Here is a 26,233-nt window from a genome sequence, read left to right as displayed (position 1 = left end):
TACAACTTGACTGGTGGGCTCAGTTCAGTAACTTAAGAACAACTATTAAAGCAGCCTGGCAACAGAAAATAAGACTATTATGTTAGGATAAGCTGGACATGGAACAGGGCAGTGCCCGCCAGCATCAACAGAGTGTCTATGCAATGAGATACCCTGCCAAAGCATTATATGACCCAACCCTGTAGTCTTTCCCTCCTAGGATCTTATATTTGTTCTAAGAGAACCAAGATTCAATGTAAACATGGGATCCTTAGTTTCTAAAGAACTGAGTACACCCCCTTCCAGCTATGCCTGCCTTTTACATGTATAAGTATTTGTCTCTGGAAGATTCAAGTGCTTACAAAAATGGTGAAATCTTACTACAGGTAATTTAGAATTAATGTGGCCACTATGTAGAATGTTCCAGATGAACAACACAGAACTTTAAGGAGTGCATCTAAAATTCAGGGCTCTCAAATTAAGCCCACTCAGGAACACCTATTATGTGCAGAAGCTTTTAAAAATATTTCTTTTTAATTTATTTATTTATTTATTATTATTATACTTTAGGTTTTAGGGTACATGTGCGCAATGTGCAGGTTAGTTACATGTGTATACATGTGCCATGCTGGTGTGCTGCACCCACTAACTCGTCATCTAGCACTAGGTATATCTCCCAATGCTATCCCACCCCCCTCCCCCCACCCCACAACAGTCCCCAGAGTGTGATGTTCCCCTTCCTGTGTCCATGTGTTCTCATTGTTCAATTCCCACCTATGAGTGAGAATATGGGGTGTTTGGTTTTTTGTTCTTGCGATAGTTTACTGAGAATGAGGATTTCCAATTTCATCCATGTCCCTACAAAGGACATGAACTCATCATTTTTAATGGCTGCATAGTATTCCATGGTGTATATGTGCCACATTTTCTTAATCCAGTCTATCATTGTTGGACATTTGGGTTGGTTCCAAGTCTTTGCTATTGTGAATAATGCGGCAATAAACATACATGCGCACGTGTCTTTATAGCAGCATGATTTATAGTCCTTTGAGTATATACCCAGTAATGGGATGGCTGGGTCAAATGGTATTTCTAGTTCTAGATCCCTGAGGAATCGCCACACTGACTTCCACAATGGTTGAACTAGTTTACAGTCCCACCAACAGTGTAAAAGTGTTCCTATTTCTCCACATCCTCTCCAGCACCTGTTGTTTCCTGACTTTTTAATGATCGCCATTCTAACTGGTGTGAGATGGTATCTCATTGTGGTTTTGATGTGCATTTCTCTGATGGCCATTGATGGTGAGCATTTTTTCATGTGTTTTTTGGCTGCATAAATGTCTTGTTTTCAGAAGTGTCTGTTCATATCCTTTGCCCACTTTTTGATGGGGTCATTTGTTTTTTTCTTGTAAATTTGTTTGAGTTCATTGTAGATTCTGGATATTAGCCCTTTGTCAGATGAGTAGGTTGTGAAAATTTTCTCCCATTTTGTAGGTTGCCTGTTCACTCTGATGGTAGTTTCTTTTGCTGTGCAGAAGCTCTTTAGTTTAATTAGATCCCATTTGTCAATTTTGGCTTCTGTTGCCATTGCTTTTGGTGTTTTAGACATGGAGTCCTTGCCCATGCCTATGTCCTGAATGGTAATGCCTAGGTTTTCTTCTAGGGTTTTTCTGGTTTTAGGTCTAACGTTTAAGTCTTTAATCCATCTTGAATTGATTTTTGTATAAGGTGTAAGGAAGGGATCCAGTTTCAGCTTTCTACATATGGCTAGCCAGTTTTCCCAGCACCATTTATTAAATAGGGAATCCTTTCCCCATTGCTTGTTTTTCTCATGTTTGTCAAAGATCACATAGTTGTAGATATGCGGCGTTATTTCTGAGGGCTCTGTTCTGTTCCATTGATCTATATCTCTGTTTTGGTACCAGTACCATGCTGTTTTGGTTACTGTAGCCTTGTAGTATAGTTTGAAGTCAGGTAGCATGATGCCTCCAGCTTCGTTCTGTTGGCTTAGGATTGACTTGGCAATGCGGGCTCTTTTTTGGTTCCATATGAACTTTAAAGTAGTTTTTTCCAATTCTGTGAAGAAAGTCATTGGTATCTTGATGGGGATGGCACTGAATCTATAAATTACCTTGGGCAGTATGGCCATTTTCACGATATTGATTCTTCCTACCCATGAGCATGGAATGTTCTTCCATTTGTTTGTATCCTCTTTTATTTCATTGAGCAGTGGTCTGTAGTTCTCCTTGAAGAGGTCCTTCACGTCCCTTGTAAGTTGGATTCCTAGGTATTTTATTCTCTTTGAAGCAATTGTGAATGGGAGTTCACTCATGATTTGGCTCTCTGTCTGTTATTGGTGTATAAGAATGCTTGTGATTTTTGTACATTGATTTTGTATCCTGAGACTTTGCTGAAGTTGCTTATCAGCTTGAGGAGATTTTGGGCTGAGACGATGGGGTTTTCTAGATATACAATCATGTTATCTGCAAAGAGGGACAATTTGACTTCCTCTTTTCCTAATTGAATACCCTTTATTTCCTTCTCCTGCCTGATCACCCTGGCCAGAACTTCCAACACTATGTTGAGTAGGAGTGGTGAGAGAGGGCATCCCTGTCTTGTGCCAGTTTTCAAAGGGAATGCTTCCAGTTTTTGCCCATTCAGTATGATATTGGCTGTGGGTTTGTCGTAGATAGCTCTTATTATTTTGAGATACATCCCATCAGTACCTAATTTATTGAGAGTTTTTAGCATGAAGGGTTGCTGAATTTTGTCAAAGGCCTTTTCTGCATCTATTGAGATAATCATGTGGTTTTTGTCTTTGGTTGTGTTTATATGCTGGATTACATTTATTGATTTGCGTATATTGAAGCAGCCTTGCATCCCAGGGATGAAGCCCACTTGATCATGGTGGATAAGCTTTTTGATGTGCTGCTGGATTCGGTTTGCCAGTATTTTATTGAGGATTTTTGCATCAATGTTCATCAAGGATATTGGTCTAAAATTCTCTTTTTTGGTTGTGTCTCTGCCCGGCTTTGGTATCAGGATGATGCTGGCCTCATAAAATGAGTTAGGGAGGATTCCTTCTTTTTCTTTTGATTGGAATAGTTTGAGAAGGAATGGTACCAGTTCCTCCTTGTACCTCTGGTAAAATTCGGCTGTGAATCCATCTGGTCCTGGACTCTTTTTGGTTGGTAAGCTATTGATTATTGCCACGATTTCAGCTCCTGTTATTGGTCTATTCAGAGATTCAACTTCTTCCTGGTTTAGTCTTGGGAGAGTGTACGTGTCGAGGAATTTATCCATTTCTTCTAGATTTTCTAGAGGTGTTTGCATAGAGGTGTTTGTAGTATTCTCTGTTGGCAGTTTATATTTCTGTGGTATCGGTGGTGATATCCCCTTTATCATTTTTTATTGTGTCTATTTGATTCTTCTCTTTTTCTTTATTAGTCTTGCTAGCGATCTATCAATTTTGTTGATCCTTTCAAAAAACCAGCTTCTGGATTCATTAATTTTTTGAAGGGTTTTTTGTGTCTCTATTTCCTTCAGTTCTGCTCTGATTTTAGTTATTTCTTGCCTTCTGCTAGCTTTTGAATGTGTTTGCTCTTGCTTTTCTAGTTCTTTTAAATGTGATGTTAGGGTGTCAATTTTGGATGTTTCCTGCTTTCTCTTGTGGGCATTTAGTGCTATAAATTTCCCTCTACACACTCCTTTGAATGTGTCCCAGAGATTCTGGTACGTTGTGTCTTTGTTCTCGTTGGTTTCAAAGAACATCTTTATTTCTGCCTTCATTTCGTTATGTACCCAGTAGTGATTCAGGAGCAGGTTGTTCAGTTTCCACGTAGTTGAGCGGTTTTGAGTGAGTTTCTTAATCCTGAGTTCTAGTTTGATTGCACTGTGGTCTGACAGACAGTTTGTTATAATTTCCGTTCTTTTACATTTGCTGAGGAGAGCTTTACTTCCAACTATGTGGTCAATTTCGGAATAGGTGTGGTGTGGTGCTGAAAAAAATGTATATTCTGTTGATTTGGGGTGGAGAGTTCTGTAGATGTCTATTAGGTCCGCTTGGTGCAGAGCTGAGTTCAATTCCTGGGTATCCTTGTTAACTGGCGAATAAAAATCTTAAGTGACTAATTGATAAGAAAATTTGAATCTACTAACCTTTTCCCTTAGTTACTACCCTATCCTAAAAGTGAAAAGAAATCTAAGATGTTTATAAAGGTTTGGACCTCAGGTAGAGCAGGTTTCCTTCTTTTTCAGAGGTATCCATGCTGAATCCAGGCAAAGAAAATACTTTCTTTGATCTATTTGTTAATAGGTTCCACCGTGAAGTTGGTAATCTAGTAAGGAAACAAGCTAAGTTGAAAAAAAACTACCTAGCTATCTAAATTTGTCTCCAAAATATATCTTTCTTGTATTGAGCTGGCTATGTAAAAACTCTTCATAAAAGTTCATATCTATAAGAAAAACCACTCAAAATTCTTACAACAGAAGAGCTCATTGGTCTCAACAAGCCTGACCTTTGACCATTTTGTCTTAACTTGGCTTCCTACCTACACCTTTTCTTGTTTGGGATGAAGGAGCTCTTAGAACAATAGATGACGGCTATCTAGGTTTGGTGAAGTCTCCTCTCCTTTAATAAAAGTTAATTGTCCCTGATTGCTGGAACTTCCTAGGGAGAGGATTGATAATAACTGAGTTCCTCTGGGATGATCTGTCTTTAGCCAGATAAGGAGAATTCAGAAAGCTCCACCTTGCATTATGCTGTTTTTCAGGTGCCCTCAAACTAATCAACAGAGTTATGTGCTGCATAACAACATTGTGGTCATTGACTACACAGATGACTGTGGTTTCAAAACCATTTTAGTGGAGCTGAAAAATTCCTTAGTGATATTATACCATCATAACATTGTAGCACAACTACTTTTTTAAAATAAATTTAGTGTAGCCTAAATGTACAGTGTTTATGAAATCTACAATAGTGTACAGTAATGTCCTAGGCCTTCACATTCACTCATCACTCACTCTCTGAATCACCAGAGCAATTTCCAGTCCTGCATACCCCTTTCATGATAATTGCCCTATACAGGTGTACCATTTTTTAATCTATTATACCATATTTTTACCGTACCTTCTCTGTTTAAATATGTTTATACACACAAATACCACTGTGTTACAACTGTCACAGTTTTGAGTATAGTAACAAGCTGTACATATTTGTACATAGCCTAGGAACAACAGATTATTCCATATAGCCTCAGTGTATACACATTATGCCATTTAGGTTTGTGTAAGTACACTTCATGATGTTTGCACAATGACAAAATCACCTAACAATACATTTGTCAGAAAGTATCCCTGTTGTTAAGGGACATATGACTGTATACAATGCAACATATTTTGAGGTGGCATTTCCTGAATTCCTTCAATGGCTAGTTTTGTTTAAGGAACAACTGAAGTATAATTGTTAAGAATGAGCAAATCTGGAGAACGTAAATAGGATAAAAGTTTACAAATACACTTGTCACTGTTTCAAAAATATTTGTTCAGTAACTTGAAATCTTAAAGTCACATTATATTAAATTAAGTAATGGATATTTATGAAATGTCTGAGTCATTTCTAAGTTAGCTAAAATACTGAAACATTAATTGCTGAACATATGTTTAAAGTATATATACTTTGGCATCTTATTTTTATATGTTATGGAGAAGCTAAATATATTTAGGTATGTTAGTAAACATGAAAAAATTGTTCTAGAGGAAACATAATTTTAAAAATTATAAAATGTACTAACATTCATAAAATGTTAGTATAAGACACGGAGTTCAAAATTGCTTAATTCCTAGGTTTTCACTAAAACTTAAGTTTACTAGGAATTTAAAATTCTAATTAACATATGGTAACTAAAAGTAGAAATAATACAGGGAACAACTCTGGATATGAGAAAAGTAAGGCTTTTTTTTAATAAAAGAAATTGTAAAGTATGAGGATATATTTTTGTTAAAGGAGTAAGGGAATAATCTTTGTTCCAAAGTAGACTGGTTATTCCAAAATGAGAAAATAGGAAAACTATAGGCCAAAAACTGAATGGATAAGAAAACTGTAGAATATTTGTGGAAGATGAATCTTGTGAAAAGAATTTTATGCGTGATAAAGCTGGCTAAAATTAGAAGGTAACTCTTTATGTTTTTCTAAATAGGGAACATTACACATCAAAAGTACACTGATGCAAAATTAAAATTTGGTCCTCTGTTACAATGACAAGGTTTTCTTGGAGTGTTGATCTGCTCTTAATAGAAAATAGTGAAATGGTTTTTTTTTTTTTAACCTTTTAGGTAACTGGCCTAGGAAACAGGGATTCTCTGTTATCAAGATGATTCCCTATGCTTCAAATTTTCTTTATTAGTTCTTTGATTACTTAAGAAAATTGATTCTTCTCCATATTGAAAGAACTAAGGTTTTCTGACATCTATATAACTTCCTGTATTTGCCTCTTAAAGTCTTTCAATTATCACTCTGGATAAATAAATTACTATTACTTTACAGGGATATGTAATATTGTTTTGATCAAGTGTTTTAACTACTTTGATACTGACAAACTTCCCAAAATCAAATGCTAAATTAAGTCTTCCTGGTCTCAAGTTAACTTTGGGATTTTCCACTTAAGCCCTGGAAAAACCTCTAAGGATATGTCTCTTATGTGGTATAAGAGAGGTATTAAAATAATTAGGCTTATTTGATATGTTACATTATATGGGAAGCACTTTCAAATATTAAGCGATTTTTCTTTAAGTGATATTTATGGGTATATTACTAATGAGTGTCCTAAAATATTGTATGAAATTCCTAAAAATCTGATCTGTTATTAGTCATAATTTTGGTTCTTATTTTAAAACGTGGTATACAACAGAAATACCATATTTCCCTATGAGTTGTGCCATTATCATAATGAACTCAAATCAGATCTTTAAATATGGTCATTTTAAGTCCTTTTGTCCACAGTTAATTGCTTTATTCTAATGCTTTTCTGAAAGCCTTTTGCAAGCAACTGTAATCCTAATGTGTTATGCATTCAAATAAATTCATGAAAAAGACTCTGACAAATACTGTTTTCTGATAACTTTAGATCACACCATGGGACTGGGTAAGAATTTCTATCACTCTAATGAAGAAACCAGTGGGTTCATGAAACTGTTAACCAAAAGCAAGCAGAATAAAAATTAATTATATGAGATGAAATAAATTGATAAAGAATTATGCATTTTACACTTTAACATTGCTGATTCTTTTGATTTGTTTTTCTAGGTTTAAGAAAATATGTTTTTTCTCTTAAGCTACCGAAAACTCATAGCAATTTGGTATAGTATACTTTCATGAACAAAAATTGAAATATTTACTTTTTCTCCATAACCGATCTCTCCAGAATTTGGAAACTATTCATGGGCATTCTTATTTTTATGGAAATAAAGTTATTTGCACAAGTTCAGTAAGAGTATGTTCTGCTTATAACAGTATAGAGTCAGAAATATTGGTTATATTACCAAAACTTTGACTGGAATGTGGTATCTGAGAAAATACCTAGAATGAATCTCTATGTACTGCAGGTCACGTCTAAAGTCCACTTTGATTTGGCTTCCCAGCCTTGAGAGGTTTTAAAAAGTCAAATCTGAAATTCTTTGTCAAAAGTTGCAGCAAAGCAAACTTGAAAAGGGCCTATGTGGTCAATCACTATTCTTGTTTCATTTATGTATTCAGGCCAAGTTTAATGAGATTAGACCTACGTTGCAAATAAATTGGTCTTACTCTAATTATCTTTATTATAAATGGGATAACTGTAGAGAAAAAGCTTATGTTTATGATGAAAAAATATACTATACCTGTTATTAGGTTATAGCCCTATTCATTGTTTTCGAGATTTATTATCAACTTGTAGGCTAGACTATATTCTGAATTATCTAGTTTCCTCCAATATTGGGCTACAACTCTCTAAGAACAAGATCTGCTTTGTTCCTGAAGCCCTGTAAGCTAAAACTGGACAACTCAATTTAAATTTCAAGGAATAAGTCTCATGCCTGATATGTGGGCCATACTGAGAGCTCACCAAACACCCAATACCATAACCAGAGATATTGACACTATAAATTAGGACAAGAAGTTGATGACTTCATGTAGTATACTACTTTTCTCAAGATGTTTGGACATATCATAATGAGATTCTTGCTTCTCTTAAGTTTTCCTGGCTTATGCCTATATTTTTCCCTTCACAGGATCATGCTATAGTTGTAATTTCACAATCGGTACCTTCTGTGGGTAACTTGATGAAATGCCAAACTCAGATCATTATATGAACTAAGGAACCCTTTAGTCCACCCAGCACGTAACTTTAGCAACATCCCTAACACAACTGCTGTTCAAGTTGTACCAGTGGTCCCTTTTATAGAGTAAGACTTCTAGATCTGCTTATTCTCACTCCTCTTTAATTTAACAGAGTCATGGGTTGTCAGATTACCTACCAGCTGAACAGGGAGGAGTCTGTGCAGTTGCTGACACTTCTCGTTGCACATGAATAAACACATGAAGCACTGTAGGAACTCAGTTGCAAAAAGTTAATAAACAGCCAATTTGGTTAAAATGGGCAGAATCATCATATGCTCATTCTTTGATCTGTTCAATTTTAGTTGGTTTGGTTCATGGGGACCCTGGCTAAGAAACATATTCCAAACTCTTGGAATTATTCTCCTAATAATCATAATAGTACTCTCCTTGGTATACTGTATTATCTCAAGTTTTAAATGTTTGCATTCAACTATTCATGGAATGTCAAATGATCTCTTTGGCTGGAATAGAAAAAGAACTCAAAGAAATGCTTAATCATGAGGACACTGTAACCCACAAATGGTGTGTTAAGACTAGAAACCCAGAATAACAGTAACAGAGTTGTGGTAATGCTCCAATCTACCGAAAGTAAGAGTGTGATCAAAAGAGGAGAACTGTTAAATAAAATGTACAGAACACGGGCTTGGACTGAGCTCCTGCACTAGGCCTAAGGAACCAAACTAAATGTAATCATCCATGCTAAAGTTCCATGTCACCAAGCCAAAACTAAGTTATTTATCTGCCCTTCCAAGAAATCAGGAGAATGAGAGACAATAGCCAAAACCCCAAACAAGCCAGTTCTGGCTGGCATGATAAGGAAGTCCACTCTGCTTTAACCCGTGTAAGAGAAGCCACTGTGAAATAACCAATATGCTTTTGGTTTTCTGTTTCTTCTTTCCTCAGCCCTTTTATGTCTATATAACCAGACTCCTCTGCTCAGCTCATTGGAACTCACTCTGTTTTATAGAATGAAGTGTTATCCAATTCTAGAATCACAAATAAAAGCCAATTAAGATATTTAAACTAAATTTGTTGTAATTTTTTGACAGTGGTTTGATTTATAAAAGTGAAAGAAAGATGATCTTAAGTTATCTGATTGATTTCAGAAAAAAATTGTTAAACAGTGTACGAAGTATATGAAATATCACCCTTGATAAAGAGCAGGCCAGGCATGGTTGCTCATACCAGCACTTTGGGAGGCCAAGGTGGGTGGATTACCTGAGATCAGGAGTTTGAGACCAGCCTGGCCAACATGGTGAAACCCCATCTCTACTAAATATACAAAAATTAGCCAGGCATGGTGGTGCACGCCTGTAATCCCAGCTTCTCAGGAAGCTGAGGCAGGAGAATCGCTTGAACCCAGGAGGCAGAGGTTACAGCGAGCTGAGATCACGCCACTGTACTTCCCCCTGGGTGACAGAGTAAGGAGGCTCATCCCAAAATAAAACAAAACAAAACAAAAAACAAAAAGCACATACCGTACTATATAAATGCTTAAATAGTGAAAATTTAAAGTTATGAATATATGTGCTATGTACTATTAAAGATATGGGAATGTGAAATAGTAATTACAGAGGCAAAATATGACAATGTTAAAGATTTTTAAAACAAAATGATGAGTATGTGAAATATTCGCCATTTGAAGTAAGTGAGATTTATTTTGGACTGTCTTATACAGCTTTGATTAAATGAAAAATGAAATTAATATACATGATGAAAATATTAGAAATCAGTGATGATTAGGAAATAAAGTAAAACTAAAGACTTGAGTTTTGGAAAAATAATTTGGACTTTATAACCTAGGCCTCTGTGGGTGGGCAGTACGCCTAAATATATTTTCCCATAAAAATTTTCTTTTATTCAAGTGCCCAGGAAATTATTAACAGTCTTAAAGAAACAAGAGTATCTAAAATGATTTTAATTTCTATTAATTTCATTTTTTTAAATACACAAATATTAGCATTACTTATATCTACCATTTTAAAGGTAGATTTATGGTAGTCACGATGTGGTGAGCAAGAAGCAAAAATACACAAGACAAATATGCTAGTCTATAGGAATTTATAATCTTTTGACAGCCAAAATATGTGTGTATGTAATTAACTATAATGCACAACCATGTAGTATACTACATCATATATACTACATACAATTGGAAGCATTTTAATAATCGTCTGATTCCAAGACAGTAAATCCAATTAGATGAAGTTTCCTGGAGTGTTCTCTTAAGGTTTAGAAGCCCAGCTTAGTCTCAGCAGGAGAGAAAATGCCATGATCTCTCAGCAACATTTACTGTGTTCATGAAGCAGGACAGTGTCACCATACTGTGTTTTGCCTATTTGCAAAAAAAAAAAGATGAATCTACTCGAAGGATGCAACAAATTGACCACAAGGTGTCTTTACACCCGCCCCAAGTCTAATGCATTGAGAAAAAAAAAAAATAGCATGCAAAATAGGTACACTTTCTACTCTATTTGCAAGAGTGAAAGTACACTCAAAATACATCATTCAGTAGTGGTGACAACAGTTAAGAACATAAGACATCTCGTGTACAGTCAGATATGGGCAGCCAGAATAGTAGAAGGGACTCATGTCCATGTTATATGAAGTTAAAGATGCTCAGTTCAAGAAAAGAAGAGTCAGAGAACTGAAAAGTAACTTCGAACACTGTGAAACCACCTAAGTTGTTCCAAATAACTTCAAAAGGTTGAGTGAGGTCAGTGAGGAGATTCAGAGAGACAGACTTTATTTCATTGGAAGGCAGAGCATCCCAATAGTCAGACCTGATTTTTACATAGAAACAGCTGCCTGGGGAAGCAATGAGTCAGTATCCTGTCCCAGTTGGAATTCAAACCTTTGCTAACCAGATAGCTAATGATACAGAGGCCGAAAAAAAAGGACTAGACTTTCTCAAGGGCTTAAAGCTAGTAAGCAGCAGAGCAAGGAGGAACACGTACGTGCCTGCCTGTCAGGCCAATGAGTCACTGTTCATTTCATTTGTCTTGCTTTCTCTCCAGCAATCCATCCTATACCCACAGGTACCCTTTTATCTTAAGCAGAGTATATAAGATAAGGGAAAAATACAGGAGTTTATAGAAAAGATGGATTACTGTTGAGTAGAAGCATTAAGGAAAGAGTTACGAAAGAGATAGTACTGGAGCTGTCTAAATTAAAGGATGGAAAGTGTTTAAATAAATCCAAATTAAGAACACAGAAAACAACATCAAGTACAGTAGCTCATAGAACTCCTTTCTCAAGTCACTGGTGCTTCCCAGGAAATGGTACCAGGACTGGACCAGTCCTGCTATTATGTTTGCTATTATTTTGAGAGTACTCCTAAGAACAGATTGTGTCCCTTCAAAAATAAATATGAGTTCAAAATATAAATATATAAATGTCTATGCTTTTCTCTTAAATTTATACCACTGAATAACTCTTCTGCCTCTAAGCAGTTGCCAAACTAATGACTATGTCTCAGGTGCAATAGATATTCTGTATGTTACTTATACTGTTATATTATGCTATGTGAAAATCACACTGTAAGAATTCAAAATCTGTGCATCAAAAATGGGTAGATTTTGGTTATATCCACTTGTAGCAAGTTTCAAATGTAGTGTTACTTTTTGTCTGAAAAGATTTGATATTAGAAACAAAAAAGCATCATCATCAAGCCAAATGACGTGGGTGTTAAATGCACTTTTTCCCTGTCTTTTACTACCTCTTCACTATCACAGTATTTAACTATAAATACAGTATTCAGTAAAATCTTTTGGGACAACAGTATAGTCACTCAGAAAAAACTCTCATAGTAGTCACATACTCTTCATCTATCTTCCAATTAATACTGCCATAAAGAAAGATTCATTGCAGATGGCCTTAACATCTGTAGGAAATGGCAAAAAATAACAGTACTAGTGAGAAGGGCCATCCCTGTATTAAAAGCACATATGGAACCATTCTGTCAAGGTATGTCACTTCCTTTATGTGGGGTCATAGGTTAGTCGCTTAATCTTTCTGTGCTTCAGTGTCCTCATCTGTAAGCTAAAATAACAATAGGATCTCATAATGCTGATGTAAGGGCTACATTAGTTAATATGTATAAAGTAGTTGAAACAATGTCTGCTACACAGTAAGTGCTCTATATATGTCAGCTACTTGTGTATTTGTGTTAGCTCATTAGTTGCATAACCTTGGACAACTCATTTAGTCTCTCTAGGCATTGATTTGAAAATGATGAGATGAAACTATATAATCTCTAAGCCCTTCTTCATGACTAAAAAGTTCCAGTTATGAAGAAGCATGTTCTCTTTCACACTGGATTCACGAATCTTTTCAAAAATGGGATGACACAAAGAGCCTGATAGTGTGGCTTGAAGAAAAGTGTCTACTGGATTATCATATCTGTATTCTAGATTTAGCCCAGGAAAAATAAAAAGGGAACCCCAAGTATTCATGTGATAAGGAGCCAGAGAGAAGAGGAAATAAAGATCTCTTTGTGAAAGACCAAAAAGATTGTCACATAGTTTTGACTAAGTCTCTTCATTCATTTTAGTAACTGAGCAAACCCAACACTGTGAAGACACATGTGAAGGAAGAGGACATTGTCACCAACCCAAAAATACTGTCTAGTATTTTTTTATTTGGAAATTTTAGGAGTTCATTTTAAATTACAAGATGAATCCCCAGGTACATTATCTCTATCCAGGACTGCTCAATTTTGGTGTGTGTGAGAACATAGTGTTCTGCTTTGATGAGATCTCTGGAAATACAAGATGTTTCTAAGTGTAAAAAGTGCTTCTATGAACCTCAGTGTGAGAAAACGCTAAATATGAAATGGATATTAGAAAGTACAGTTTCTGCCGGTACTTTCAAAAGCACCCTTTAAAAAAGGTATCACTGCACTAGAACACAATTTACTCAGCACAGAGGTTCTGGTTATATCAACACAAATTCAATTTTCATTAGAGAGGAAATGCCACATGTTATTTTAGTGTTATGCAGATATGTCAGGGGTACATTTGTACATAACTGCTCTATAATTTCATAAGTATTTTATTTCCAGATATTTCTCTGAAAGATTTGAAGAAGGAGTGGTGGGGGCTGGGCTTTATCCTAGTTTTAGGATTTGGAACAAGTCACTTAACCTCTTTAAGCCTTAATCTCAAGGTATGGTGCACATAGAAGGTGCTCACCAAATATTTGTCTGGAGAAAGGAAGGATGAGAGGGGGGTGTGAAAGGAAAGAAGGGGGAAATGAAGGGAGGGAAGGAAAAAAATGGAAGGAGGGAGGGGAGAGGGGAGAAAGAATGGAAGTAGAAAAAGTTCCCTCCTTTACTCTCCTCTTTTTGTACTTCCATTCTTTACACACTGTTTCAATTCCAAGTGTTTTAGATATTTCCATGCCATGCCAAACACAAAACAGGTCATCAACAAATTAATGAAAACCTGAAAAATTCAATAGACTAGCAAATGTAATTGTGGCAATATGGCAAATAAAATTCAATCACTTCCACAATTATTAAGTTATCCATTAGCTAACAAATTTTGTATGTCTATTCTAGAAATAATGAGGACAAAGAAGACCTAGTTCCTAAGTTATGAAGTCTGTAATTTACTTTAAAACACTTCACCATAATCTGTCTGATATGTGTATACCAGTTTGTTTATATTCTGATTTAAGGAGTAGTCAGCTAAAATGCTATCAAAATGCCAAGTCCTACCTAGTCACCAGCATTTTATCAGAAAGGTCCCACTCCAAAGTCTTTTTGCTATCTGCATGTTAATTACCAATGATTTAATTAGCATTGTGGATGTAAAAAAGAATTTTTCATTGATGAAAGTAATGACTGAATTCGCATGATGAATGCTAAAGATGAACTCATTGGTAAAATCAAAGATTTTCAAAAGAAGATATACTTGCAGCCAACAAGAATATGAAAAAAAGCTCAACATCACTAATCATTAGAGAAATCCAAATGAAAACCACAATGAGATACAATCTCACATCAGTCAGAATGGCTATTATTAAAAAGTCAAAAAATAACAGATACTGGCAAGGTTGCAGAAAAAAGGGAATGCTTATATTCTGCTAGTTAGAATGTAAATTAGTTTAACCATTGTGGAAAGCATTTTGGTGATTTCTCCAAGAACTTAAAACAGAACTGTCATTTGACCCAGCAATACCATTGTTGGATATACGCCCAAAAGAATATAAATCACTCTATCATAAAGACATATGCACGTGTATGTTCATCGCAGCACTATTCACAATAGCAAAGAAATGGAATCAACTTAAACATTGAGTATATATGGACACAAAGAAGGAAACAATAGACACTGGGGCCTACTTAAAGGTGAAGGGTGGGAGGAGGGTCACGATCAAAAAACTACATATGGGATACTATGCTTATTACCTGGGTGATGAAATAATCTATACACCAAACCACTGTGACATGCAATTTACTTATAACAAACCTGCATATGTACCTCCTGAACCTAGAATAAAAGTTTAAAAAGAGACTTTCAAGCTATGTGGGTTAACTAAAATAGTTTGGAGATACTTCCTACTCTTGAATGAATAGGGTACAGGACTCTAGTAAGGCCTGCACCCTCTCCCCCAGTGGCTTATTCTTAATGGATTTAGAGTCCAGCCCTTGGTTTAAAAGGGTTTCTGCTTGGAGCATGTCAACTTGGGGACCCAGAATCCCACTGTGGCTGTGCCCACACTTTCATAAAGGATTTCATGAACTAAAAACTTCTCAAGGACAGAGAGGTGGGAATTCATTGAACTTAGAGAATGGAATATGTAAACTGTTGCTTAATAAATTGTTATTAAATAACTATGGACAGCAGAATTTGTTCTGACACTTGAATTTAATTCATTATAACATCATCACCATGAACTTCAGTTGGTGCTTGGATACCTTATCTAGTAAAAATAACCTAAAAGCTGGGCATGACCAAATTGGCTTGAATCAGATAACACCACATGACTTTGAGATGCTCAAGTCTAGTTATGGAAATGTAAATAAAATACAATATAAAGTATAATATAAAGTTACTTGAGTTTCACAACTTGTATTAATGATGAAAGGATCATAGAAGAGAATGCAGTTATTCAACTGAGAGAGTCCAAGAGACCTACCTAAAGGCATTGGTGCTAGCTTGGAAGAATATATCAGAATATTCCAGGAAGCTGTTTTTCGGTTTTGTGGGGGTGGGGAAGCATAATAGAGGTGAGAAGAAAGGAACATAAAAATGAATTCATACAAGAAATTACAAATGTATTATACACACACATACACTACCCCCACCCACACATACATACACATGCTTAACTCATACATGTTGTATCAGTGAGAAAAGCCCACAATAAATTATCTATAGAGTTTTAAACGTACCTGGCCTGGAGAATAAAACTCTAGAATCCTGTTTTTGCCACCAAAAAAAAAAAAATGGTGATTTTACTGACAGTGATTCTCAAACTACATCTGTCATAATAAGACTAAAAAAGTAACCAGCCTGCTGAGTGAAAACTGGCATTCTCATAAAAAGTTTAAATAGTACTGAATATAGAACTCCACTTCACATATGTTAAAATATCTTTCATAATAATGATACTCCTTAGGATTTTCCAAAGTCTGTTATAAGGGTGCTGCTAACTACACGTTAAGATCCTAACTCTGACCTCAGAACCTACCTTCTCAACCTGTATAAATGGGAATGATGAGCTGGGAAAATTTAGTTCTACTGGCTATTCCACTGGTCTTAGGAATCAATAAAGTTTTATCTTTAAACATAGATTATTTTCTTCTTTTTATGTTTGGTTGTAACTAAACTTATATATTAACAAGCATGTGGATACTGTAAAGAACATATTGCTGTATACTCAATATGTTTTAAGTCTCCCTTGCCTGCTAGGAATGCCATCATTTATGCTATAAATCAAATCAGTGGGCAACTGCAGCCAACAGAGCATTGGACCTGAAGTAATAGGTTCAGATCCTAGATATGTCATTTACCAACTGGAGCAAATTGCTAAAGCTCCCTGGATATGTTCCTATATATGCTATTTGAAAGTATTAAAGAGTAAATGGTTTACCTCATTCATTCAACAAAAATGATTAAGTACACATAATATCATTTGCTCTGCATTATCAATAAAAATTATTAGCATTTATGCTAAACTAGCTATCACTTATCGAGCACTTAGTGCATGTAAATATTTAACTCTTATCAGGTATCAGGTTAAGTATTATCTCAATTTTACAGATTAAAAAAACTAAGGCTTGGATATGTAATTTTAAGTATTTTTGTCTGAACTTCTGAAGGGCAGAGATATGCCTTACTCACTTTAGAAGCCCAGGCAATAGCACTATACCTATTACATAGTAGATACATTGCCGTCTTTCAAAACTTTTGCAAATAATGTGTTTGTGGCACGGTACCAATTTAAAAATTAATATGATACACGACATACTTAATACATGGTATCAGCTATGCTCCCTAGAAACATTATTTATTTCAAATTACAAAATGAACGAGATGATTCTTTCTAATCATGTTGACAATACTCAGAGCTTATTGAAATATTTTGAAAACAGCCTTGGGTATTGCATTAATAATTAGTTAGGAAACCATTTTACATTTTTTTTATCTTTGCTATTCTTTCTATAGGAAAACCAGGAAAAAAAAAAGTATAAAAATCTTACTCATTTTTCCACACCACAGACTAAGGCTGGCAAAGTAGTGCTGCAAGCAGTGCTAACCATCTCCAATGACCAGGTAGCTACATAACCCATGTAACCTGCTCACATTATATTTTCCTTATATGTATGAAGTGATTTATTGTCTCCACAGTGTTTTCTCAATCATTTCATTCTCACAACAGCACTGAAAAGTAGGAAGAAATAAGTCAATATTTTTCAGATAAGGAACTGGCAAGAGAAGCCACATGGATAGCGAGCAATGAAAGACAGAGGGAGAGACGGGAACAGGAAAGAGAGAAGGGTGGGAGAGGTGAAGGGAGAAAAAAACACTAACTGGTATTATGGGTCTTTGCTTTTCCCTCAGCATCACCATCTCCTTAGCAGTATGCAAAGGAGAGAAAATAAGTGGAAAAAGAGACAAAGGAATGAAGAGAGAAAGGGAAAAAGAAAGGGAGGGAAACAGGAAAGAAGGGAGAAAATAAATGAGTATGAGTGAAAGTATCTAAGTGAAGCAAAATCCTGAGAGACACAAGAAGGAGTCACTGCACCCCCAAATCTAGTGCCAGGTCTCATTTTAAGAAACATGCCTTAGAAACAGAAGTACCCCCACCTCTCCATATACCACGGTTTGCAGATCTAGAACCAGAGGGTGGTTCCACATAAATGTGGTGCTTATAGCTCTGTAGTAGTGTGTGTTACTGAGATGAGACGCATGCCTTTAAATCAAAACAATAGAAATATCTTTGAATCCCTTCTGCTGCCACCTACTCCTCTACAACATTTCCAAGCTTAATAGAAAACAAACGATTTCCTACACCACCCATTGAAATCATCATCTACAATAGAACACAAAGTTTTCCATCAAAGCAGGAACATTGAAATCGAGGATAAAAGGTTTGAGAAAATTTTGACTCATGGTATTGAATAACTATGAGTAAAATCTTTAAAGACTAATTAACATGTTAGGATAAAAGTATATAACAAAACATGAAATGCACAGCCTTTGGTGATTCTGCCATTGCCATCATGGGACTCCAGATTGATCATCTAACCTCTTCCAAATCTCCTTCATAAATTTGTAGTGAAAATTGATTACATTAATGAATTTAAATAATTAGAATCTGACATACAGTAATCTCACTAAACTTCCATTTCTCATTTATAAAATAAATATATTTAATGTTAGTCCCCAATATGTTTAAGGAAAGTACTATCCTGGGGAGTGTTAAATGAAGCGATGGGTTAAATGCACCTAACACAGTGGCTGGTGTGTAAGAAATTCATGACCAATTTTAGCTAATGTTAGCCCACTTGGACAAACAGAGGAGTCACCAAAGATAGGAATCATTAATTTCATTCTAAGAACTGAATTCTGCTTAAGTTTTGCTTTTCTTCCTATTCAGACTCCCAATTTGTGAAGGTCAGTAGACTGAACTAGGTGGTTTCTATCCACATTTAATTTCTTACCAGCCTTGGAATCCACTAACAAATGAAAGTATTTTTCTAGGTGCTTTAAAGAGGTTTCCTGATTAATCAACACAGCCTTGGAAAGCCTAATAGGAGCTAACACGTATACAGCTGGGCACTGCTCTGATACTTACACATGTTAACCCATTTCATACTCAGTAATCCTGTGAGGCCAGTACTCATATTTACCTCAATTTTACAACAGAGAAAACGGAGGCATAGAGAGGCTAACTGGCTCAAATTCTCACAGCTGGAAAGTAGCAGATCTGGCCTTCAAACCCAAGAAGGCTCCAGAGTCTGTGATCTTAACCTGTGCATGTACTGAGTCTCCAAGAGGTGGGTGTTTTTATGTTCAGTTTATGAATGAGAACATTTTGACTGAGGTTACATGGCTAGTAAGTGGGAGAAACCAGGATAAGAATCCAGACACATCTGAAACCCATGTCTGTGCTTTTTCTCCTACACCACACCACAGGAATGTTTCAGGAACGGGGATGGACAGTGATGCCCAAGGCAGGGTTTGGGGGAAAAGAGGTCTATGGGAAAGCTTTAGGCAGGTTGATCCAATGGGGAGCTCTAGGTATGAGATGACTTTCTATCATCTATTTGCACCACATACAACGACGCCAGCACCCTTGGGATAGCAGCAGTAGCTACATTTCTCAAATCTGAGTCTCCGGGTCCAGAGGGAGCTTCCTGGAGTGGCAGATATAAATAATCTGAGATGTACCTTAATGTTCAAACCTGCCGTGCTCAGTGTCAGGGGCTGCCTTGGTTGGTGCTGGTTTTATCTTTATTCTAGCTTTGTGAGGATGGTGATCTAGCTTTATTTCCTTTAAATCATCTATGTTGCTCAGAGATCTAAGGAACAATAGCTGCTAGTGGCCACTGTATCCAAATTTGGGGAGCAGAAACCACTGTCATCACCAGTTCTTTTCATCAATGAACGCCAAGGATCACTAAACCTATATCTGTACAAGCAATGTCCAGTGCTCTGGCAAATGCTATACAGAACAAACTGAACAGTACCTATTTTCAAAGAGTTTATAAACTATATCGTCTGTGTAAATAAGCCCAAATTACAGGTGTTTTCTGAAAATGCAATTGAAGTAATATTAGACAATGCAAAATAAACTTGGAGATGAAGAGTTTGAAATTATGTACTTTGATAACATTAGAGTCCTATACACTACTACCTAAAAAAATGTCCTAAAACATCACCCATCAAACTTTATCTCTGCTAAATTCCTACCAAATTGAGAAAATCTCTCAGCCTGGCATGGCATTTCAGGTCTTATCAATGTGACCCCAGCCTTCACCTTCAGATGTATACGCCATTTTCCCCACACACCACTCTTAGAAACAAACAAACCAACTGCTGTTTCAAGAGTACAGTCTCCATTTGCTGCCTCCACGGGGTTGTTCACGGAGCTGTTCACGGAGTGATGTCCTAACTCAAATTCCATTTCAGCCTCTCCTTCAAGACACGCCTTAAATACCACCAATCTTCTCCATGAAGCCTTTCCTCATGTCTCCAAACAAAAGTGATCTATCTCCTCCTCTTCTGAACCACTAGAGGTCTTTGTGGTATATACAGATGCATGTATATGCATATATACATACATATGTATAACTTCTGTCATAATTACTTATATTATGATCTGTGGTATGTTTATCTAATTTCACAAATTAGACTGTAAATGCCTTAGGATCAGTTACTACGGTTTACTTCTGAAGTTGCCTTTATAACCTCTACTCAGCCAGATATAATGCTTGGAATACAGGAATTCAATAAATTTTTACTGAATTATTATTTTCTTAATAACAATAATGTTAATGATGTAGTGAACTCTTATGGAGTATCAACTATGGGCCAAAGATGACATTTACACATTATAACTAATTTGATATTCAAAACCTTGTCACTAAGGGAATTGAGGCTTAAGGAGCTTAAATACATTGTTCAAGGTTACACAGCAAGTAGAGTTCCCAACTCTTTTTTTTTTTTTTTTTTTTTGGAGACACAGTCTTCTTGCACTGTTGCCCAGGCTGGAGTGCAGTGGCGTGATCTCTGCTCACTGCAAGCTCCGCCTCCTGGGTTCACGCGATTCTCCTGCCTCAGCCTCCGGAGTAGCTGGGACTACAGGCGCCCCCCACCATGCCGGGCTAATTTTTTGTACTTTTTAGTAGAGACGGGGTTTCACCATATTAGCCAGGATGGTCTCGATCTCCTGACCTCATGATCCACCCGCCTCAGCCTCCCAAAGCGCTGAGATTACAGGCGTGAGCCACCGCAACCGGCCCCCAACTCTTAACAATGCAGCAGAGTGTACTTTGGATTTAAATCCAAATTTACTAGACTCGGAACCTGGGCCCTAGTCAGCATTATATAAAAGTGATAAAATTCAAAATATATATTGTTTTTAATTTTTACATAAATGAATTTAGCAAGTATGAAATAAATCTGTAGATTGTGGTAGTGAGAATGACTTTTCAAAATTACCTTCAAGAACTAGAAATGAGTTTGAAAGTTAAAGATACATATATATATGAACTTTTATTACTACAGGACAAAAAATGTAAAAGAGACTTTTTGAGGCATTTATTTAGAAGAATGATTCATGAGCAAATTGAATTTTCATCCTGTAATAGAAAAACCACACTTGAGAGTATGACAGAGTAGGGGGAGAATTCTGGGTGTAACATTCTTAGCCTTGGTCCTTGGAGAAGATACTTAATCTTTCTAAGCCGTCATGTTGCCAAATATTAGATAAGAATAATAATTATTGCTTTCAGAGATAATGCAAATATCAGAAGGATATAAGGTATGTAGAAAGTTTATTAGAGTATACAGAAGAAAGTAATAACTCAACAAATGATGGGTACTCTTAATATTATTATTATTATTTTGATGCCCAAGTGAGCATGCTAACCCAGTGTTCTTGAGAGCAGTGGAGAGGCAGAGCTGCCCTTACTGCTCCCAGCTCCTCACATGGTGACAGAGTGCACTATTCCTAGAAGCAGAAGGGAAAACAAACGCCAGCAGCACAGTTATCCTCCAAAACCTACCACTTCCTTCTCTTATAAACTGATTCCCAAACCCATTCTCTTGTACCTAAAAGAACTAAAAGCCAAAACATCGAAATCAAGTTGCATTCTGACTTCAGAAAAATCTATCCACTTATATTCTCAATGCCTGCCTGACCAGCCAGCTTCCACCTTCTTTCAGAGAACAAGCTCTTTGGAAGCAATGGAGGTCGCATGGCATTCAGGCATCAGTCCTATAGGCATACAAATGCCATACCCACCTTTTTTAATTTGTTTTCAGATATTCCTTATTATGTGAACCTCACTTTCTTCAAATGTTAATTGGAGATAATATCTCCTGAAAGAGCTGCTCTGTGAAATATACATGACTATGACTATTCGGTACCCAAAATAGAGTAGGCACTAAATAGTGACTAATTCATTCTTTTTCTCCGTCCTACATTCCTCCTAAGTGGAGAATCATCCAAATCTTTGGGCGAGTGTGCTTTTGTCTCTAACTAGCATCTGCCACCATGATTGGATGGTTAGGACTGAAAAGTGCTATCTTATTTAAATAAAACATAGAATGGTAATTAAAGGATGAGTTATAGACATTATTGATTATAGCTATGACCAAACCAATCAGCTGAAAGTGACAGGCTCTTCCTTTTTTCTTTAAAACAATCCTTGAAAAATATCTGAGCTATTTAGTCTCCTGGAAAAAATGTACATGGGAAACCCTGATCTCCAGAAAGTAAAAAGGGCCCCAAAAAATCTACCAATTTTTTTTTTCTCTGCCAGCTTGTCAAATGGAGAAAAGAGAACACAAACGTCAAGGCTGGATTTGGGGCTTCTAACAAATTTTAGCAACTTATTTTACATATATATATGTAAAACATTATCTGGGGCAAGGTCTAACACATTTCAAACCATTATGATAGAGGCAATTTGAAGTCAACTATCACAGGACGTGATAAAGTTACTTTAAGGTTATCAAGAAATTCCTTGATTTGTTCACTGAATTCTATCTTATGTGTTAGGAACTTTTCATTATTTTACAAATTAGTAAGTCATTGCTCCTAAAATTAAAAAAAAAGATGAATATCCAAACCTAATGGATTCAACAGACATTCCTAACATTCAATTTACACATTTAGCTACTGAAAATAAAACTTCATTTTTCCTTTCCCCTTCATTTTCTTATTTCCTGTTTGTTATCTGTTGAGGGAGAGAGAGAGCGCGCATCACAGGAAGGGAACCTCCAATACTTTGTCAATATTAAAGGAACCATAAAATATCAGGTTTTCTAAAGAAACACCAACAATTCTCCTAAGAATAAATACGTAGCATATTCACATATGTAAATTACTATAATAAAATTAATATTATGTGTAACTTATCCAATAATTTCATATGTATATATGTGAGGTGTGTGTATATATATACCTGCGTGTATCTGTATAGTCATTCTTTCTCTCACACACACATAGACTCAATAAATCCAAAAGGCATGCTCTGTGAGGTTCTAAGAGAAAAGGACTTAAACTGCCCAGGGAGCGGAGCAGCCTTTAAATAAATCTGAAGTGCTCTTGTAATTGGGGTGCAGCTCCTGCTTTTCAGCAAAGCACTGGTGCTGAGGCCTCTTCATTTGGAAATTCTCAAATTCTTTTTTCAGATATTTGTTCCCTGGTCAGCTTAGTCCCATTGGCACTTTCATCTGAAAAGGGCGCAGGTGGTGAAATAGAAATACGTGCCCGGACTCGGGAAGCGGGAGTCCCTTCCACACCCCAGCAATTGAACCCCTCTCTCCTCGCCGGCCCGCCCGCCGCTGCTCTTCTTCCAGGCGCAATCGAAGAGGAGGAGGCAGTGAGCGAGTCAAGGCCACAGAGTGGATGGAATCAAGGTTCACCCCCAAAGCTCACCTCCTTTGCAACCCGGATCCCCACTCCTTACCACCTACGGCCCCTCTTCCCTTCCATCCCCGCCCAGTCACCCAATGCTGAAGCCACCGCGGGGCGTGCAGGGGTGGCGTGTGGGAAGAGCTGGGGGTTTCCTTCGCACCCACCCCTCACGCGCCCTAGAATGTCCTCTGGGGAAGGGGCTGCCCATAACTTGGAGGAACTTAGAAGGCAAAACCTACTGCGCCCCAACCCTTCGAGGGGCTTCAACCCCGAAGGCGAGGGGCGAGATCAGGGAGTGGGCGGCGAGGGCGAGCGCCCCCGGGCTTACCACGAGCACGGGGACCCCGGCGGCCAGCGAGTAGAGGAGCACGGGGGGCACGGCGCTGCTGTCCTCCGGGCCCGGGTAGGGCTTGCGGTAGGCGCTGTCGTGGCAGAAGAAGCCCTGCACGTTCACGGTGAACGTGTCCGTATACTCGAAGTAGTACGCCAGCATCACCGTCCCTGCCATGATCACCATCTGGAAATAGAGCATGCTGCTGGTGAGCGCCGCGGGCAGCAGGGGCATGCACGCCTCCCGGGCCGGGCCGAGCCGAGCCGAGCGGGCGGCCGACGCGGTGGGCCCCCTCCCCGGTCCGCCGAGGCAGCCACCTGGGGCGCGGCGGCGGGGGCGGCGGGAGGACGAGGCGCGGGAGGCGGGATGGAGCCGCTGGAGGAAGAGGCGGAGGCAGGTCCGGGCTTCGAGGCGCCGGCAGGCTGCAGAGGAGGCGGCTACCCCCGGACGAGCCCCCTCTCCCCTGCCCGCCCCCTGCCCGCCGCAAGCGCCGCCCGCCCCGGCGCGGGGTCGCGAGGGAGGGCGGGGAGTCTCGGGCGACGGGCAGCGGCCGCTGCGCCCCTGCACGAGACCATTCGAGAAGCAGCGGCGCTGGGTCAAGCCCCCAGGCTAGCCCGGAGGAGGCGCTGCGTGGGCGGACGGGGCGGCAGCCGGCGGGACAGCGGCACCTGTACCCCTCACAGGGCGGACGCTGTGGGGCTGGAGAAGCTCCTCGCGGGGGTAAAATCAAAAAGGGGGGAGGGGAGGCAGTAGAGATGGAGCTTCCAGAAACTCTTCCGAGGCACCAGCTGAGAGGTTTAAGAAACCCGCACAACGCCTGGGAAAATGGTGCGTGGACGCGTCTTCCGAGCGCAAAGCCCACCAAGGCGGAAAGTGCCGATGCGGCGCCTAGAGTTTCAACCGGTGCGTCCAGCCTGCATCCCTCGAATTCCTTGACCCAGGCAGGGGCTGGAGCCTGGCGGTGGTTTCTAGGCGCTGTTAGAAAAATCTCAGCGAGGTTTCTTTGCCTCCTCTGCAGCCTCCTAGGGCTTTGTATATATATATATGTATATATAAATAATAATAGAAATTATAGCCCAGTAGCTCCCGAAGCATCATCTCTTGTACAGCGGCCCCTTCCTGGATCCATGCATTCTCTTGCTCATCTTTTCGGTCTGTCTTTATTAGCTGCTTGTGAGAGGAGGCATTGCAGATTCCAGGCACTGAGCGGTCCCAGCCACCAGGGTAGGAAAAAGGACTATTTGCCTCATCTCGTTATTTATTCCCTGAATTCCAGGGAACTGCAGGGATTCCTCAGGGGTCGGGATAAAGGAGAGGGAGACCAATGCTGGCTCACACCACATGCATACAAAAATTCATACGTCCATGGGTATCCACGCCTATGCGTGGGTATGTAACTAACTATGGAACTGCATATATGCAAGGAGCCCATTCTGTCATGCCATGTGGGTCCCTGCTGCAAGCTCAGTCAGCAGACTCTCAAGGGGTCTTTCTTTGAGCCTCAGGCTGACACTCCTCTACTCCGATGAGCAGGTGAGGAAGCATGAATACAAGCAAGAGGAGGAAAATATTTTTAGAACCCTGCCCTGCTCATTAAAACCTGGAATCACCTTAGCAGGGTTCTAGAATGTTGGTTCATTGTAATAGGCTGTAGCTTGATGAATTTTAGAGGTGGGCCTTTATCATCAGGAAAAACAAAACAAAACAAAACACTGTTGGCTTAAAAATCTTTTGAAATTTGGCAAATGATTGGTAGTTTTGGGATGGGCTAGTAATGGCAGTGTGAGTTTCTTTAATGTAGTATTTATACATACCTCACCCTCTGCATTGTTATAAACATAATTCCACAACTAATTACTTAGACCTACAGGATAGACAACACTAAGCAATGTGTATAACAAGCAATTTTGGGCAGTGGGAGTAAGCTGTTCCAAAATGGACATGAGCAGCTTATATTATGAAAATATAACTGCTACAAAGATACATGTTTTAAGGCTTCATTAAGAAAATCATTCTAAGACTGTAAGGGTATTTAAACTAGTACTCTGGTTCTAAGTAGGAATCCCCCCAAACTATCTCATTCACTGAGGAATGCCCCTGAATGCCCCTGAAGTCTTGTTTGTAGACATTTTTCCAATTTTGGGAAGAATGATGTTAATTTTTAAGGGTAACTCATTTCTTCAGTCTAATGAAAGTGTGCATTATTTTCACAATTAAGACTCATTGTAATGCGTTGTTAATGTGTATGGAGTGCCCAGCACAGTACATGCAGCACAGCAGAGTCCTTGTCTGACCTGTTCACTGCTGTGTCCCCAGCATGAGCACTGCACTGTATTGCGCATTACGGTTATTTAAGAAAAATTTGTCGAGTAAATCAATGAACTGACTCCTCTAAGAACAATGGGAAACTGTTTTCAAATAGAAAATTTGTCAAGGATTAAGGAGTC

The 26,233-nt window shown here is 38.3% G+C and overlaps 1 protein-coding gene across 3 annotated transcripts in view; it reads right to left on the bottom strand.

Moving 5' to 3' along the window:
• Positions 1–24,210, bottom strand: part of PLPPR5 (phospholipid phosphatase related 5) — a 115,042-nt gene extending 90,832 nt beyond the window's left edge. For 2 of the 3 annotated variants that reach the window (XM_024255928.3, XM_024255932.3), the window contains exon 1: positions 23,784–24,210. In XM_024255928.3, coding sequence (XP_024111696.2) covers positions 23,784–24,020 — 237 coding nt within the window. In that variant the 5' untranslated portion in view covers positions 24,021–24,210. The remainder of the gene's footprint in view (positions 1–23,783) is intronic. The other variant, XM_054530909.2, reaches the window with a different exon arrangement.
• Positions 24,211–26,233: the final 2,023 nt, after the last annotated feature.

This window comes from Pongo abelii, chromosome 1 (genome assembly GCF_028885655.2).
Source record: "Pongo abelii isolate AG06213 chromosome 1, NHGRI_mPonAbe1-v2.0_pri, whole genome shotgun sequence".
Lineage (NCBI taxonomy): Eukaryota > Metazoa > Chordata > Mammalia > Primates > Hominidae > Pongo > Pongo abelii.
This window is presented reverse-complemented; position numbering and strand designations above follow the sequence as displayed.